Source organism: Gekko japonicus, unplaced genomic scaffold (genome assembly GCF_001447785.1).
Source record: "Gekko japonicus isolate JY-2015 unplaced genomic scaffold, Gekko_japonicus_V1.1 scaffold646, whole genome shotgun sequence".
In the NCBI taxonomy this organism is placed as follows: Eukaryota; Metazoa; Chordata; class Lepidosauria; order Squamata; family Gekkonidae; genus Gekko; species Gekko japonicus.
In genome coordinates this window covers 274288-292401 of record NW_015165253.1, presented here as the reverse complement: position 1 = coordinate 292401, position 18114 = coordinate 274288, and the positions used below count along the sequence as shown (strand labels likewise).

The 18114-nt window shown below is 42.3% G+C and overlaps 1 protein-coding gene across 1 annotated transcript in view; it reads left to right on the top strand.

Annotated features, from left to right (window-relative positions):
• Positions 1-18114, top strand: part of PLEKHG1 (pleckstrin homology and RhoGEF domain containing G1) — a 132975-nt gene that overhangs the window by 59426 nt on the left and 55435 nt on the right. Inside the window, exon 2 of the mRNA XM_015410146.1 lies at positions 465-1003. Within this exon, the coding sequence (XP_015265632.1) occupies positions 465-1003 (539 nt within the window). The remainder of the gene's footprint in view (positions 1-464; positions 1004-18114) is intronic.

Here is an 18114-nt window from a genome sequence, read left to right as displayed (position 1 = left end):
CAGGTGGAACCTGGAGATTATTGCAGTAAATGCTATAGCAGGAGTTCTTGAACTATGTAATATGAGCTTCCCTATGTCACCTTTTTCCCAAGTGGGAAGAGAAAACATAAAGCAGCTGGTGGATCACACTTGTAATGTGTAGATCAGTCTTTTAACAAAAGCTTCTCAGGTTGGTTTTGTCTGAAAACCTTTTGTTTCAAGTTTCAACCTTTTGTTGGAAAGGTTTTCCTTTTCAACACAGGCAGCCAGGTAGGTGCTACAAGACTGCAAGTCTGTGGGAAGGAACTGGTGAGAGAACCTGATAAAACAAGCTAGCAATATGAAAAAATTGTGCATATTTAATGCCAGCGTATTTAACATTGTCACTTCTTCTTTCTTAGACATTTATGTATTTTAATAACAGTTGTTTGCTATTTGTAATGACAATGGTAACAATAACAGCTATTTCTTTTTTTTTTTTTAAGATGGCTACCACTTGCCTCTTGATGAGTTGCCTCCTGTAATGGTGGGCACGACCTCCAAGGCACCAGGAGCAGACCTGCACAGAGAAAACAGACAGCTCCGCTACCGTGGAATCCAGACCATGGAATTGTCAGACAGTGACCGTCCAGTCAGCTTTAGCTCCACATCGTCTTCTGCGTCTTCCAGGGATAGTCACTGTTCCTTTGGCAGCAGGACCACCTTAGTCTCGAACAGTCATCTGGGTTTATTCAACCAGGATAAAGAATCAGGGGCTATAAATCTAGAGCTGAGTCCAGCCCATCGATTTTCCAACAAGGAACTACGAAAAAATAACCCTGTAGAGCAACAGACCTCTGAGGAAAGTCTGGCAAGAAGGCCCAATATGCCATGGAAGGTGGAATCAAAGGAAACCAGTAAAAACTGTGTCATGTCCCTGATTAGTGAGCCCACAAGTCCAAAACTCCTTTATGTGGACAGAGTGGTCCAAGAAATCCTGGACACAGAGAGGACATACGTCCAGGATTTAAAAAGCATTGTGAAGGTAAGGGGGTCTGTTTGTGAGTGCACATACACACACATGTAATGTATTATTTTTATTGTAGGGCTTGCTTTCAGTTGCCATTGCTGTGGGCTGTGCAGGCAGTTTGCTGTGGAGTTACGGGACAAGTAACTGTTCCTGTAAATAAGAATACTGAGACAGCTTCATCTGTTTATATAGGGCTCATCCATGACAGAAAATAGGCATGATGGTTGGCTCTAATTAATTATAAAAGGCTCAAGTTTGTTAACTAAATAGCTCTTTTCTGATTTGTCAGTTTCAAAATCTCCTGAGTATAGTTTTTAGATCAGGGCTTTTCATAGCCTCTGGTTCTGTGTTTAAGGAATCTAGAACAAATACGTGTTGAAATTTTTAGGGGGTTTTTGTTTTTGGGGGGGGGGGGTTCTTCTGCCTTTTTCCCTAGCAAAGACATCATGGACATTCTGTAAGTCTTCTAATAAGATGGAGTAGGTGAAAAGTGCTCCTGACTTTTAGGATGGCACTTGGCCCACTGCGAATAAGAGGTGGCAAGCCTGAACAACCATTGACTGTGCCCTTGGATGCAAGATCTCCTGAGTACTATTAGTACACTAATTGCATCCATTTCTGCCTTTGTCAATGAGATGGAGTTTTCTATAGAATGCAGTACTTTTGAATGTATAGAACAATTTGTCAAGATGAGTGACCCTGTAGTGATGTACAAGCTTGTAGAGGAACTACGGTATATTAATTTATAGCTGCATTGGTTAGGATGCCTTGGCACCCCCGTCCAGCACAGATTTATCATAATCTGCAGATGTTATAATATGTTGCTGTGGGCAACTCTCTGTGTTAAGTACATTGCTAATCCAGAAAAGCAAATACTGGTCTGATGATGACACACAAAAGCAGACAGCAAGGGAAAAAAGATTACCAAGGTTTTATAGATAAAGGCACATTTTTTTAAAAAAAATTAATCCCCAGGAACAAGTCCTTTCCTGCACAACTGCTTTAGGTTCTAGTTCTACAGTCAAATCTTCCAGGCAGAAAACATTTTAGAGGTTCTTAAGCAATTGTAATAGAATGCTAAAACAACTAATTCTTTTTGTGTGCAGCAGAAAGCACAGATTTTGAGATAGTGTTTGGAAATTTCATTAAAGCTACCGTCTTCTTTGTGTGTTTGTCAAACCAGTTTTTCAGCTAGAGAGATAAGAGCTCCGCTGGATCAGACAATTGTCTGTCTAATCCAGCATCCTGTTTCTTACTGCAGCCAACCAGAAATGAAGTCCAGAGTTTGAGAACCAAACTAGGTGCAGTGTTAGAATATCTCTGAATAGATCACCTACACTTTTTTTTTCATTAGTGGGCAACAACTGTTAGTGGGCCCTGATTCAGTTCAAGTCTACAGTAGCAAAGTGTGGGGCTGTTAATCCTCTCTCTTCATAATTCCCCCCCACCCCAAACAGTGCTACTCTTTACCCAACTGGGAGAAACATACTGGCTGCTTGTATATTACTTTATGCTTCCCCCCAGTGAGGCAGATAGCTCCAGAATGTTGATCTGCCCTTGACTCATTTCAGTTTGGCTTCAGGCCTGGGTTCAGAACCAAGATGACTTTATCTGCACTGGTGAATGATCTTCATTTAAAGCTGGACAGCAGACAATAATCACTGTTGATATGTTAGAGCTATGCATAGCGTTTGGCCCCATTTGACCATTCCGTTCTTATCCATCAGCTGGAATACTGAATTGATGTTAAGGGAGTAGCTCTTTGGTGGCTTCTGTTTTTTCTGTCTAATTGGACAGAGAGTTTCCATCACAGCAGCAGAATCAGTTTGTCCTGTGGAGTGCCACAGGGTTATTCTGTTACCTATGCTTTTCAACAAGGCTGCTGAATTAGATTGTCTATAGCTTTGGGGGTGAGTGACATCAGTATGCAGGTAGCACCCAGCTCTGTATTTCATTATCTAAATTTGCCTTGGCTCTGAACCAGTACTTTGAAGTGTTGTTTTTACACTGAAGCTGAATCTAGACAAGACAAAGCTGATGCTCGTTAGGAAAGCTGATGTTTGTAGTGATACATCGGAGCTGGAATTTGCAGAGCAAGTTAAGAGCTTGGAGTGCTCATGGATCCAGCCTTGGTATTTGAAAAGTAGATTGGTATAATGGCCAAGTTGACCTATCAGCTGCATTTGGTTCACCAGCTCATGCCCCTCTTTGACTTGGCTGATCTGGCCACAGTAATCCATGCTTTTGTAACCTTGAGTTTGGGCTACTGTGTGCTCTGTGCTGGGCTTTCCTTTAAGGCAACCTGGAAACTTCAGCTGCTTCAGAATGCGGCAGCCCGATTATTGGTAGGAAACACATTCTGCCTATTTTAAAATAGCTATGTTGGCTGCCAGTTCTGAGCCCAATTCAAGGCAATGGTTGTGACCTTTAAAGCACTTCACAACCTAGGGTCCACATATCTGTAAGACTGTCTCTTCCCATATATCTCCTGTGCACCAACTATGGTCTTCAAATTACACCTTACTGGCTGTTCTTTAATAGAGCCTGCCTGGCATTAGCCACTGTTAGCTGAATTGCTTTATTTACAGCAATTGGCAATTTATAAATGGGTCCTTGCCAACTATACCAAGGTCCTGTTCCCACCAAGGGTTACCAGAGAAGGATAACGAGGCTGTTGTTGTTAAAATAAATGTCTTTTACTTAAGAAAAATAAATCTCATACAAACAATACTGATGCACTCACACATTCAATCAAGTTCCTTAGAATGTATAGGGAGAAATAGAAACTAAAGGGAGTTCAAACACAACCAGAACCAGCCAGAACGTGTGGGTCTCTTGACTGCAGATCAAGAGATCAAAGTAGAGGCAAGGGTTTGGGGATAGCAAGTAGGACTCAAGAGGAGTAAAAAGCAGACAGGGGTTGTTGCGGGGGTTGCTAGCTAGGAAGGGCCAGGTGAATGGTCCTTACCTTTTATAGTGGGTCCATTAGATGGGTGGTAACTGTTCCAACCTGTGGACCCACCTACCTGTTAGTCCGTCCCAAAAACAATCCTATTGGTTGCCTATAGGAGTGGGAGGTTACCTATAAGGAGTGGCCAATATTGTAATCTAAAACCTTACTCAAAGGAGGGCATCTGGGCAGGTGTGAAAACCTTGGCGTCAGGATGCTCCATTGTAGTGTTGATGAAGCTGGCCATTCTCATTGTGAACCAAATGTCCATTTGGCAGGAAAAACCAATGCAGGAACAAAGCAGTGATGTGTCGTACATGACCACAAATGATTCTGCAATGGGGGCTGTCTCTACTCAAGTTGTTGTTTCTTACTGCTCACCATAATGGAGGTGTGTGCTTCTTCACCAGGCTGGTAACTATGTAGCTGAAACCTTATTCACATGTAAGCCTTGTATAGGCACCTTCTATGTGTTACATCACAACAGGAGACTTAAAATGTACAGTTCTCTGAGCCTATGTGTGTGTGTGCACAGTCCATTGTGTGTGTAGCAATAAATATAGTCCATAAAGCAAAATATCAAACTCATTCTCTAACACCACAGCATGTGCCTTCTCTTTTGTAGCTCCCACTCTGTGGAGTAATCTCCCTGAAGAGGTGAGGTGGGGTTAAATCTTTAGAAATGTTCGAGAGTTACATCAAGGCCATTTTATTTGCTGGAGCTTTTAATGGGGTGTAAACTGCAGGTATCTTTTGGGGGAGAAGGGGTTATTTGGGGTTTTATTTTGTCAGTTTTAAATTATGGTGTTTTAAATTATGATTTGTTAGCTTCCTTGAGCCACAAGGAAAGGTGGGATAAAAATATTTTAATAAAGAAATAGCAATGAAGTTGGGTGCAAGATAAATGAGACAATTCCTTCTGCTTCTCTATGCTGTGGTCCCAATCTAGATCACAGATGCGGGTTCTCTATGGCTTTTACCTATTGGGAACGAGAGAGAGGTCCACTCATGGATGTCCTAGTGTTTCATGTACTTTGACCTGTAAGTGATGCCACCGTAGTTCATTAGAAACCTTACCATAGGTCTTGGTAAGGTTTTGACTGTAGTTTACTGAGATGGGGAGTAGTGAAGCATGGGACATGAGGCAGATGTTTAACAATGCCATAGCCACGCCTGGGTCTAGGAGTACTACAAATCTCTGCTGCCAGTGCCACTTTTAGCACTTTTTCTCAGTTGATCAACCATGAGACAAACCTTCCTATCATTTGAGCCTATAGCATTTTCTTATTTGTTTTGCATTCATATTCTTCCCTACCTCAAGGATTTAGGGAAGCTCTGGATGGTGTTGAATGATGGGTCTTTGTTCTTTAAGTGCTGTGATTTAGGCTTATCTCCATCATGGCCCTCATTCTCATGGCCCTCATTCCCATGGCCTCCCAACATCCTTCCTGTCTCCTTGAAAACTGAATGAGTGATTTTTCTTATTCGCCCAGCTGGTGTGTGTGTGTCACCAACTTCCTCCACAACTCTAAAGTTTTCTGTTAAGAATAGCATATGTGAGTGCAGATCTGGGACTTACCAGCCTTGTATTGAAAGGAGTTCCAATAAATCCTGCAACTGAATGTTCTCTTGCAGAGGTTCTAATGGGGAAGAGGGGGGGGGGGAACCCCACACACCCAAACAAAGCCATGGTTTTAGCTTTGAGCTATTACACTTCTGCACGGGTGTGTCTGGCTGTAACTCTTGCAGTATCCTTTCTGTCCCTCTTCTGTTTATTTTTGTAGCATAATCTGAGTGGCAGTGCTAAAGTGGAAGGTGAATGGGGAGGTAGGGAAGAATGCTGCATTTCAGGCTGATGTTAACGTGCTGAGCTTTTAGTTACTGATGTCAAAGATACCAAAGGTATATCTACGAAGCAAACGTTTCTTAATTTAATTTAAAATAGTCACATCCCATGTCCCTACAAAACTGTAATTGAATTGGCTTACAGTATAATAAAACTACAATAACTAATTAAAATACCAATGTCCAAAAATAACACTACCCTTACCCAATACACTTGGGGAGCAAGCCTAAGCATGTTTACTCAGAGGTAAATCCCATACTATTCAGTGGGGATTACTCCCAGGACAGTACCTTTAGGATCTGCAGCCTTTGTGCACTCTTGAAGGATCTTAGTAAAAAGCGGCATGTCCAAGGCAATATTTTACACAGTTGCCATAATGAAAAGGGGGCTTGCTGCATTGTTCCTCCTGCCTTAGGATATGCAAATGTCTCCCTTTCCCAAGACTGGGTGGACACAGTGCAGCTGCCCCATTTTTTGTATGCTTCCCAGGATTATGGGCGAGTTATTGCTATAAGGAATTTTCTTTGTTCACACAGGATGTCTTATCCTGGAAGGTGGCTAGTCTTTGAGCAGAACAAACAAAAGCAGGGCTGTTGAAGCTGCCCTGTGGAAATTGGCTTGACTTTGTAAAAAAAATAAAAATCTGAAATGTTAAAGAGGCTTTACTTTGCCTTCCTGTAGGCAGTCATGAACATGCTGAGTTTTTTGACAGTAGTATAATCAGCAAGTAGCTAATTATAAGTATGATGACATTCTCCATGGTGTGATTAAAGTATTTCATATCACCTGGGGAGGGAAGGGCTGCTATTGTGGCCATGCCATCCAGTCTCCCAACTTGCATTTTTTCTTTGAACACGCAAACCCCAAAAGACTAGGTGCGCATTTGTTTTTAAAAGCCAGAGGGTAATACTACATATGCAGAGGCAGACATGACTGTTTTCCAGGGGAATATGGGCCTCAGAAATACTTGCTTAGGGGGTTCGTGTGTTTATTTGAAATCTGTGTGACAGAATGCAGACTGATAGGTATGTGCTTCACCATTTCATGTTTCTCCATGTATTGTGTACTGTTTTTAAAGACACCATTTCCCTTATTGGGTCTCTCCCCTCGCCTCTTGTGTGCAAATCCTGCCCCCAAATCATTCTACTGTTGGATGTAATCATGGTTAAGGTAACTTGGCTATGGTTTACTTATTTATTTATTATTTGCGTCTATATCCCGCCCATCCCGCAAATGGGCTCAGGGTGGGTAACATCATTATAATAAATACAATTTCAATTTAAAACACAATAAAACATTATACGTGCAATCTGTACCCGGACTGGATGGGTTTAATGCGGTGTTTTATAAGCACTTTAAGGATATATTGGTGCCACATATGACTGAATTGTTTCAGGGAATTTTGGATGGATCTACTACCCCATCTACATGGTTGGAGTCAAGGTTGGTGTTAATTCCTAAACCGAGGAAAGATCAGACTTTAAGGGATTCATATAGGCCAATTTCTATCACCAATATGGATTATCGAATATTTGCAAAAGTTATGGCAGTGAGACTTAAAAAATGTATAACACAATTGATAGGGTGCTTAAATTAAAAAAGAATAAAGGAATAATAGGTTTTGAGGTTCCAGGAAAAGGGAAAGTAGATGGGAATCTTTTAACATTGTATGCAGATGACATGATGGTGACAATTAAGGATTTGGAGTCTTCAATGGCACCGTTAAAAATGGTATCACAGGAATTTGAAGAGGTGTCAGGGTTAAAAGTGAATTTTTCAAAATCTTCAATGATGTGTTTTAATGTTAAACCGAAAATAAAATTAGTGGCTTCTAAAATTTTGGGTAGCCCCATGGCAAATAAAATGGTGAAGTATTTAGGGGTAAATATTCCTAGGAATGATAAAAAATATTTGAGTATAATTATAAAAGAATTTGGAGTGGAATACAAGCCAAAATGAGAGAATGGGGGAGGAGGAAAGAGTCAATTAGTACAAGAATTGCAATGGTTAAAATGTTTTTAGTTCCTAGGCTGACTTACCTTTTCTGTGTATTACCTTGACATATACCGGTACGTATATTGAAGAACTGGCAAGGAGCTATAGATAGATTTGTTTTTGCATCTACGAAACCAAGGACGGCTGGTAGGTATAGATATTATGGAATAAAAGATGGGGGATGGGGGGATTCCCAATATTAGTATTTATTATGATGCATATCAATTAAGGCATCTAATGATTTGGCTGGAGAGAGAGTTAGGAGAAGATCTTGGTTGGATAGAACGGGAAAATTTAGAGGTGGTAGGAGGAAAGGAAAGTCTGTTTGATAGGAAGAAAAGGAGGAAGATGATAGGTGACAAATTATCAACTTTTCTGGGGCCTTATATGGTATGGGAGAAGTGGAAGAAAGAGCTCGCTCCGGGGATATTACCTCTTACCAAAATGTGGTATTATGATAAATTTACCCCGTTAAAGGGATCAATATCAAAGGAGGTAGGAGATAAATTAAAGAAGATTATGATAAAAGAGCTGAAAAAGATTTGGGGAACAGAAGGGATGATGGAAGAGGAGAATTATATTGAACAGGATGAATTGGTTGCAAAAAAGTCAAATTTCCTCATTGTTGAAGGAGGAAGAAATTAATCATATTGGTAAAAGAATTATTACTCCTTTTGAAAAATTGGTGAAAGAATATGGAGAAGATAAGGCAAAAATAGTTGTATAAGGTTTTATTAGGTATAGGGAAATCACCGAGAGAAGTTTTGAAGGAATATTGGGAAACAGATATTCAAGGTAAAATTTTGGATTTTGGGAAAGGATTTTTAGGTTGCCTCCATTTGTTACAATGTCTAGGTTAATACAGGAGCAGTGTTTGAAGATGATACAGAAATGGTATTACACACTGGTTAAGCTGTACTGTATTTCAAAATCAGGGAGTAAAAATTGTTGGAGGAAATGTGGAGAGGTGGGAACGTTAAGTCATATGTGGTGGGATTGTCCTTTGGTAAAAAAGTTCTGGGATCAGATTGGTATAGAAGTGTCGGGGATTGTGGGAAGAAGGGTAAGAATATCTAAAGCAATGGCACATTAGTTTGGATGGTATAGGGTTAAGGTTAAAAGAGGAATGTAAATGGATTAATTTGATGCTAGTAGCAGCAAGACAAGTGATAGCAAGGAATTGGAAAGAAGCCGAGGAACTGACGATTAATCATTGGAGGGATAAAATGAATAATATAATAATCGTAGAGTGTCTTACGATGAAGATACATAGAATAAATGGGTTAAAGGTTAGTGAACAGGAGGAGGACTGGTTCAGAAGGATGGCGGGGTATTTGGGAAAGTTTAAAAAATTTGGGATGATCAGTCAGTTAATAGGAAATTGAGAGGTTAATCTGATTATAAGATTAAGATGGAAGTTTAACAGAGCAATAGAGTTGTACTTGGATTGATTGTGATATAATACTGTATGGAATTTTATTTATGTATCTATTGCCTGGAGGTCGCACATGGGTGGAATTGGTGATGGAATGTTTTATGAAATTAAATAATAAAGAATTATTTTTTTAAAATACACGATAAAATATTATAACAATTAAAACTATGGGTACAGCTTGAAACAGCGTCAGTTGAGTATAAAATTCTGGCCCAATGGTGCAGTGAGTTAAACGCCAGTTGTCAGTGGTCAGTAAATGGATGGGTGACAGCAGCCTCAGGGAGGCCATATGTGGGTGCCCGTTGCCTCAACTAAAGGCCTGGCAGAACAGCTCCGTCTTGCAGGCCCTGAGGAATTGAAGAAGATCCTGCAGGGCCCTGGTCTCAATAGGGAGCATGTTCCACCAGGCTGGGGCCAGAACAGAGAAAGCCCTGGCCGTGGTTGAGGCAAGATGGGCATCCCTTGGGCCAGGGACCACCAGGAGGTGTTGATCTTTAGAGTGTAATGCTTTTCGAGGTGTATATGGGAAGAGGCGGTCCCTTAGATATGTTGGTCCCAGGCCGTATAAGGCTTTAAAGGTCAAAACCAACACCTTGAAGTGAATCCGGTACTCAACTGGCAACCAGTGCAGTTGGCGGAGCACGTGCCTAACGTGAGCCCACACAGGCACTGATGTCAGCAGGCACGCTGCTGCATTCTGCACCAGTTGTAATTTCTGGATCTGCTTGAAGGGTAAGCCTGCATAGAGTGAGTTGCACTAATTAAGTCTGGAAGTGACCATTACATGGGTCATCATCACTTGGTCTTGGGGGGGAAAGATAGGGCTTCAGCGGTCTGATCTGCCTTAGATAGAAAAATGCAGATCTGCCAACTGCAGCAACCTGGGCCTCCATGGAAAGAGAGGCATCCAGTGTCACTCCCAGACTCCTCAGTGTCTGGGCCAGCACCAAAGGTGCCCCTTCCAGTGTGGGGAGCCTGGCGCCCACATCCAGCACCCCTTGACCCAGGTACAGGACCTCCGTCTTCGATGGATTTAACTTCAACCGACTCTGCTGCAACCATCCAGTCACAGCATCCAAAGCCTCAGCCAAGTTCGTAGGAGTGGAAGACAGATGGCTGTCCATTAACAGATAGAGCTGGGTGTCATCAGCATACTGATGATAACTCAACCTATAACCCCGGACTAACTGGATGAGGTGGCACATATAGATGTTAAATGACACTGGCGAGAGGATTGCCCCCTGCAACACTCCACATTCCAGTGGGTATCGTGGGGGGACCCTCTCACCTAGTGCCACCCTCTGTCCCCAACCATGGAGGAAGGAGGAAAACCATTTCAAGGCAGTCCCCTGAACTCCTATGTCAGTGAGGCGGTGGGTCAACAGTCGACCGTATTGAACGCCGCCGTTAGATCTAATAGTAACAGCAGCGTCGATCCACCACAATCCAGATGTCTACAGAGGTCATCTGTAAGGGCAACCAGAGCTGTCTCCATCCCATGATCAGGGTGGAAGCTAGACTGGAAGTAATCAAGGATGGAAGCATCATCCAGGAAATCCTGGAGTTGTTCAGCCACAGCTCTCTCAACCACCTTACCCAGGACCGGTAAGTTTGACACTGGGCGGTAGTTGGTTAGGACCATAGGGTCCAATGACGGTTTTTTCAAGAGAGGATGAACTACTGTCTCCTTCAAAGCCTCCAGGAAAGTCCCAGTAGAAAGGGACAAGTTGATAATTTTTTCCAGAGGGACCCGAATGCTCTCCCCACAGGCTCTCACCAACCAGGAAGGGCATGGGTCGAGGAGGCAAGTAGTAGGCCTTACTGCTGCCAGGATCCTGTTGACTTCCTCCTGGGAGAGTCAATTGAAGTGGTCCAGTATCAGACCAGAAGACAAAAAAGGGGTTTCCACTTCTCCTGCTGTCTCAATTGTGGTCAGGAGGTCCTGGGGGAGTGTCACAATCTTATCTGCAATAAGGTTCACTTTTACCAGCTTCCAATTTTGGTTAAAAGTGAGCCTGAAACTGGTGGGTAGCGTCCTTCTTGCTGCTTGTGGTCTGCATAGACTGAAACTGCACCCTTCCAGGTTTGCATGCAGCTATTTGTGGGCAGAGGGCACATCTTCCTTCTCTCCAGTACTTTGCTGAGAGCAGCAATCCTGTCTAGGTACAGCTGGGGAAAGATATTTACTTACCATCAGATCTTCTGTAATGTGTCCATTTTGTTCCTTGATTGTCTTGACTGAGTTACATCATCTTGTTTTATATATATAGACACACAGACACACAGACATATATTAGCTTGATTCCCCATTCCTCTAAATGCAGCCAGCTGGGTGACCTTGAGCCAGTCACAGTTCTATCAGAACTCTCTCAGCCCCACCTACCTCACAGGGTGCCTGTTGTGGGGAGAGGAAGGGAAGGCAGTTATAAGCTGCAGTAAGACTCCTTCGTGTAGTGAAAAGTGGGGTATAAAAAAAACCTCTTCTTCTTCTTGTAGTGAGGTTTGGATGTTTCAGAGAGGTGGCTTACTATTGCCTGCCTCTGCATCCCAGTTCTGGTATCCTTGGAGGTCTCCCTTCAAAGTACTTGCCAGGGTCAGCCCTGCTTAGCTTCCGAGATCTGACGAGATCAGGCTTGCCTGGGCTATCCAAGTCAGGGCTCATCATCTTGTTTTTGTTTGACATACACTAATAGCCCAAATTAATTTTGGATAGTAATGACATCTACGCCATTATTTTAATCCTTGTAGGCAATTTTAATAATCTCCAACCATAATCACTCCAAACTGATTTTGAGAACTTGAACACTCAAGAAAGATTGGTACATAATCCTTCAGTAACCTAAATGAACTTTCAACAGATACTGTTTTTCTACTTTCTGCATGAAAGAGAGGGATTGGAACTCCTCCTTCATTGAGCTATAGAACTGCCCAGAAGATTAAGGCTATTGTACCTGCTCTTCTTGTGGCAATGGGACAGATCATTCAGCTACACTGTTGACTGAGTAGCAAATGCTACTGTGAATACAGATCAGTGTAGATAAGAGGGTGGGAGTTAATCTACTTCACCCTTTGGCAATCTTTTCATCTGTTCATTAGGAAGGAAGAAAAATGTGTAAAACATTGTATAGGAATCCATGTAATACAGCTGAGTGGTGGCAGTATTTAGAAGATGTATAAATGAAAGTCTTGTTTCGGATGGAAGAATGGACATAAAACTGCTGTCTCTGCATCCCCGTCTCACAGAACTCTTCCAGTATACTTGTTTAGGAGCAGTGTTGCTCTTCCATGACCTGGATAGCTCAGGTTAGCCTGATCTCATCAGATCTTGGAAATTAAGCAGGGTCGACCCTGGTCTGTATTTGGAAGAGAGACCACCAAGGAATACCAGAGTTGTGACAGGGAGGCAGGCAGTGACAAATCAATTCTGAACACCTCTTGCCTTGAAAACCCCACATGGTCACCATAAGTCAGCTGTGACTTGATGGGGGGGGAAGAGTGTTGTGAAGCCATGACATCACTTGTGAATGAAAACTGGTAAAAACAGTAGAGATTAGGGGAATTAGGAGCAGACTTAATCATCCAAATTGAAAATGTTATGGGAGAGGAAAGGGGGAAACCTGCCTATTCTAGGGTATCCCATACCAGAAAACAACATGGAATAAAAAGTTATCATGCTCAAAAACAAACAGGAAACTTATAAGCAGCAGTAGCCTAGGGAAAGCTAGTAGTGAGAAAGACATCAAGGGAAGAGAAGTAGGGTTGTACAGTCCCACCCCCTTTTTTCCAGTTCTGGTCTATTGGACCCCAAAAAACTTTCAGAGTTTCTGAAAAAACCCGGATCCCAATAGCAGCAAAGTATTCAGATCTGGAATTTTTCAGAAATCTCGAATTTTGGGGGGTCCAATAGACCCAAGATGAAAAAAGCTAGGAAAGAACAACTACCCAGGAGCAGCAAAGCCACAAAACACAGCTGAACAGTGGGAGCATATTGCTCCCATCTCTCAGCTGTTCCCCCTCCCCCAGCTGCCCCCCCCCCGATTTCTTCTGCAGACCACAAAATAAAGTGGGGGGAGGACAGATGAGACATGGGAGCAGTCTCCCAGCCTCTCAGCTGTTTCCCCTGATTTTTTCTGCAGTCCCTTTAAATCAGCCTGGTTTAAAGAGACTGCAGAAGAAGTGGGGGGAAACAGCTGAGAGGCAGGGAGCAGTCTCCCTGCCTCTCAGCTGTTTTTAACCAATCTTCCCAGTTCCCAAAAATATCCAGGATGTTTTTGGGGGATTGTTTTCAGTTTCCCCAAAAAATCCCAGATACTTTTGGGATGCTGAAATATCCCTGAAAAACATCAATAAGATGTTTTTCAGGTATATGTTCCGCTCGGGAAGATCCGAATGCACACCCCTAAAGAGAAGGTGGTGACAATGTGTACAAAAGAAAGAGAAAGGAGGGGAGGAGAAGGTAGACAGAGAAACAAGAGGCTGAAGTAATAGGGTTGGCACACTTTGCATTTTAAGCTTGGATTGGGGCACAAAAAGGTATCATTCAAAGGGTATCCTCTGATGATTTCAGTGACTATGATAGGAAAAGGCAGGGGTCTTTTTGTAGAAAAAGCCCAGCAGTAACCTATTAGCATAATAGGCCACACCCAACCGCAGAACCTCATTAGCATATTAGGCCACACCCCCAACAGCACCGCTCATTAGCATGTTAGGTCACACCCCATGCCTTCCCTTGGCTTGCTCCTACTTCCGCAGCTGTGGGGGGCCCGGGAAAGCTGGCCGTTGGACAAGCCGGGGAAGGCACAGGGGGGCATTTAAATGCCTCCCCGATCCTTCCAGAACCCCCTGGCCCACCCACCTAGGAGTTGCTCAGGGGGGTCGCTCTCTAGGCCTTCCCTCTGTAGCCATGCACGCAGAGGTTTTGGCTGTAGTGGGCGTGGCGAACTTTGAAGCCAGCCAGAACTCCGTCCCTGTGCGTTCCTGCCCAAAAATAGCCCTGGGAATAGGCAAATAGAAACTGGTTGGGGGAGGAGAGGCATGACGTTGTTCGGAGCATGTTTGGACTGTTCTTTTGTGTGGCTGTGGGAAACACTTGTAAATGCATGAAAAAAAGGTAACATCTAGTTTGGCTTTTAGTCCTAAAGGTAAAGTTCAAGATATAGTTCACACTTTTTGCATATAGAGTTCTGTGCTGCTTGATATTGCTATGGTCATGTTCATATCCTTTTAGGTGGGTGGTAAAGTCTGCACAGAGATCAATAAGCCTGGTGTTCCATGTCTGTAGGAAGTTATCTGCAGTGTAATGGATTTATGGGTAGGATAACGTAACCTTGAGACTTAAAAACTATATTTCTTTTTAGGGTAAGCTGCCCTATGAGGCCAAGGACAAGTCAGCCATCAAAGCTTGATATGATTTCAAGACCAATTCTGTGAATTTCACTAATCACCTTGAAAAGTAAAATGGCACTACCTTGAAATGATTCACTGTGATGATTATTTTTATGATTGAGCTGCAACTCAGTTGCTGCCTTTTACATTTTATTTTTAGGACTTCATCTTACAAAGAAGGCTCTTTAATAGGTGGTTGATCCTGGCTAGCTTTGGGAATGACTTCAACACAGCAAAGAAAATCTTAACATAAGAAAAAGGAACAATGGGAAATACATAGCTTTTGTTAATTTTCAGAGGTAATGTGTGTGGAATTTAAGATAAATCTACAGTCCACATGGCTGTGAATACACAACACTGTTTCCATACCGTCTGCAGATTCAGTAATTATTTTAGAATTTATTACTGACAAGGTTGGTCTGACACAGGATGCCACTTCTGTTTGCAAATTTTTGTGTGTGTGGTGTCTGTGAAAGTGCTGGAGCTTTGATTCCAGAGCGGTGGCACAGTGGGTATATCCCACTACCTTAACATCCGAACTGTGTCAGTTCGAGTCCCGCGCTGGTGTGAGCAGCCAGCCTGTTGTCCCTAGCTCATCGTCCACCCAGCGATTTGAAAGCCTCGGCGAGTAGATAAAATGGAAACCACTCCTTAGAGAGGGTGGGCACACCAACTCCCCTGTGGGAAGGTGGTTGGGGACGTCCTGCCCCAGGTCGGAAGGCGGAAGAAATTACTCGGCTACAAATAATCCCTGCAGTGGGATGCTCCGGCCAGGCAGTGGCAGTGTGGTGATATGACATACGGGTCCTGAAGCCCCAACGTCATCAAGCCGGTCGACGCAGCCCGTTCAGAACATGACTGATCCAGGCCAGAGACATTTCCACTGTGCAGTTATGGCGTGTGCAATTAAAAATGAATTATATGTTGTCTTTCCTATCCCCTATGAAACATTGTTAGTCCCCTGTCTAAAAGTGTAACTGTAAATCACTTTGAGCCCACTTGTGGGGAAAGCGATTAATAAATCGAAAGCATCATCATCATCATCATCATCATCATCATCATCATCATCATCATCATCATCATCATCATCATCATTGCATCAGATTAGGCAAGTAGGTGTTTTAAGAATGTGCATAATGCTGAGTGCATGGAACAGATCATTCTGCTGGAACAGATCATTGCTGCATTTACTGCATGTCACCAGCATATAGTCTCCTGTGCCCTCTTGCCAAACCTAGGCTTGGATCCAACCAGATTTTTCATTGGTGAGAAAGGGAGTTTATGTTGGGGATCATGGGACCTTCATGGACAAAAGCCATGTTGGACAGGGGCTATAGAAGCAAAGAGAATTTAATGATCTAAGTGAAAAAGCTGGCTGGATCCATCCCTTAAGGTACCTGTTTTATTTCCCATTCAGTAATATGTTTTTAATTTCTTCTTAGCCTGTTCATTTATTTTCTAGAGGAAAGCATGTGTGTGTAAAAAGAAAGTGCAGTTTTAGATTCTGAAAGATACATTGAGTTGACCAGACAGGGAAATAAGTTGGCTAAAGCACATTGTGGGTGCACTCTGCTCTTCTGATGACATTGGTAAAAGTCAGAATAATTTGCTTTTATTTTTAAAATACATTTTAGTTAAAATAGAAAATTCTGCACTCGATCCTTTTTAACATTATGATCAGACAAAACCTGCATGTAAATTTCATGATACAAATTTAAAATAAAAAGCCTATGTCAGGTTCCAAAAGATTAAAAACCTACCATTGTAAGTTTATACACTCTTTACCTTTTTAAAAACTATTTAAGCATCTTGTCCTAAATACTGGGAGAGTCTGCCATGACTTATTACACCAGTCTGCAGAGGTTGTACTGCTTTGCCACCTAGGTTCAACCTTTTTCTTCTAGTCATAATTTAGATTGGTAATCAGTTACATACCCTCCACTCACTTAATATGCCCCCCCAACAGTAAGCATAAGATTTCATAGGATTTCGTAACCAGTCATACCCTTAATTGTTCTAATTGTTCTAGAGTAGTATAGTTGTATTTGGAGCTTAGTGAGGAGAGGAGGAAATAGGTAATTGCTGTCTGCTGTCATGGCAAAATGGAGCTCTATTCAAGGCTTCCACTGGAGCTCTATTCAAAGCTTCAGTTGTGGTTTTTCTTGTAAGGACATACCTTCAAAGCTTCAGTTGTGGTTTTTCTTGTAGGACAACCCTGTGTGTGTTGACATCCTCCTTACAGTACGGGGTATGCTGTGTACCATCTGTACAAAGCCTTTTGAATTAAAGTTGCTAAGATATGCATTTCCAGAATACATTTTGCCACCAGCTTTGTTCAGGCAGTTTCAACTACTACTCCACTGAGATGTATGCCTGCCCTCCGCAATAGCCACTGTGCCAATCCTAGGTGGAGAGATTCTGAATATTCCTTTTAGGCTCGGCATAGACCTTTGAAGCCTGCTAATGTCAGAACAGTGGGTAAGCAACTTTGTGTAGATTTTATTGATAACGAAAAAAGTCTGCAGAATAAGACTTTTCTCTCAGTCTGAACACCACTGGTTGAAAATCATGTGGTGAACAATGTGAGAAGTAACACTCAGTTATCAAACAGCCAGTGTTAAGTCCACCCTGGTTCCGTGAATCATTTTAGAAATTGTGGGGCTTTCTTTTACTCTCCAAAAAAGGAAGTAGATGTTTGGCTGTAATTTCAGGAGATAAAGGGGTCACTTACTCACATAACAATTACATTTCAACTCCCCCCCTGCTTTGTTTTAATAAATGTTTTAGGATTGTGTAAGGTTTCATTATGTCTCTTGCTGATTTGTTATTAGGGAGTTTCCAACCTTTTGTTATGGTTTCAGATTATGACAGCTGTTTTTACTTTGCAGTGGTAGTTTGCAGTGACCCACTGAAGTCAAAGAAACAGAATAAACAATTGAAAGTTATAAAAAAAGCTTCATGGTTACATTGATCTTTGTCTACCAGGGACTTACTGTGGAAAATCAATTTTTTTACTTCCACTTTTGTTTCCAGGAAGAGTTTCCAGACCTATTCAATGACCAGGGTTAACCTGATATGACTCTCTTTGAATATATTTTTTCCTTTTATTTTGTGATCCCTCAAATTTGGCTTCATATGAAGTTGGTTTCCCATGTTTCAGCTCATCTTGGAAACAGATGCGGTGGGGCTATGCAGAGAGAACCACATTTTATCACTTTATTGCACAGAATTTAAACTGCCTCAGCAGGCATGATGGGGGAGGGAGGAATGTCTCTACAAAAACCTCCTATAAAATATAATGGGTTCACCAAGTGTTAGGATAGCCAACATCCAGGTGGCACCTGGAGATCTCCTACTATTACAATTGATCTCCAGATGACCAAGATCAGTTCCCCTGAAGAAAATGGTTGCTTTGGAGGGTGGACTTTATGGCACTATACCTAACCTTGCTGAGGACTCTCCCCTTCTGAAACCCCACCCTTCCCAGGCTCCACCTCCAAAATCTCCAGGTACTT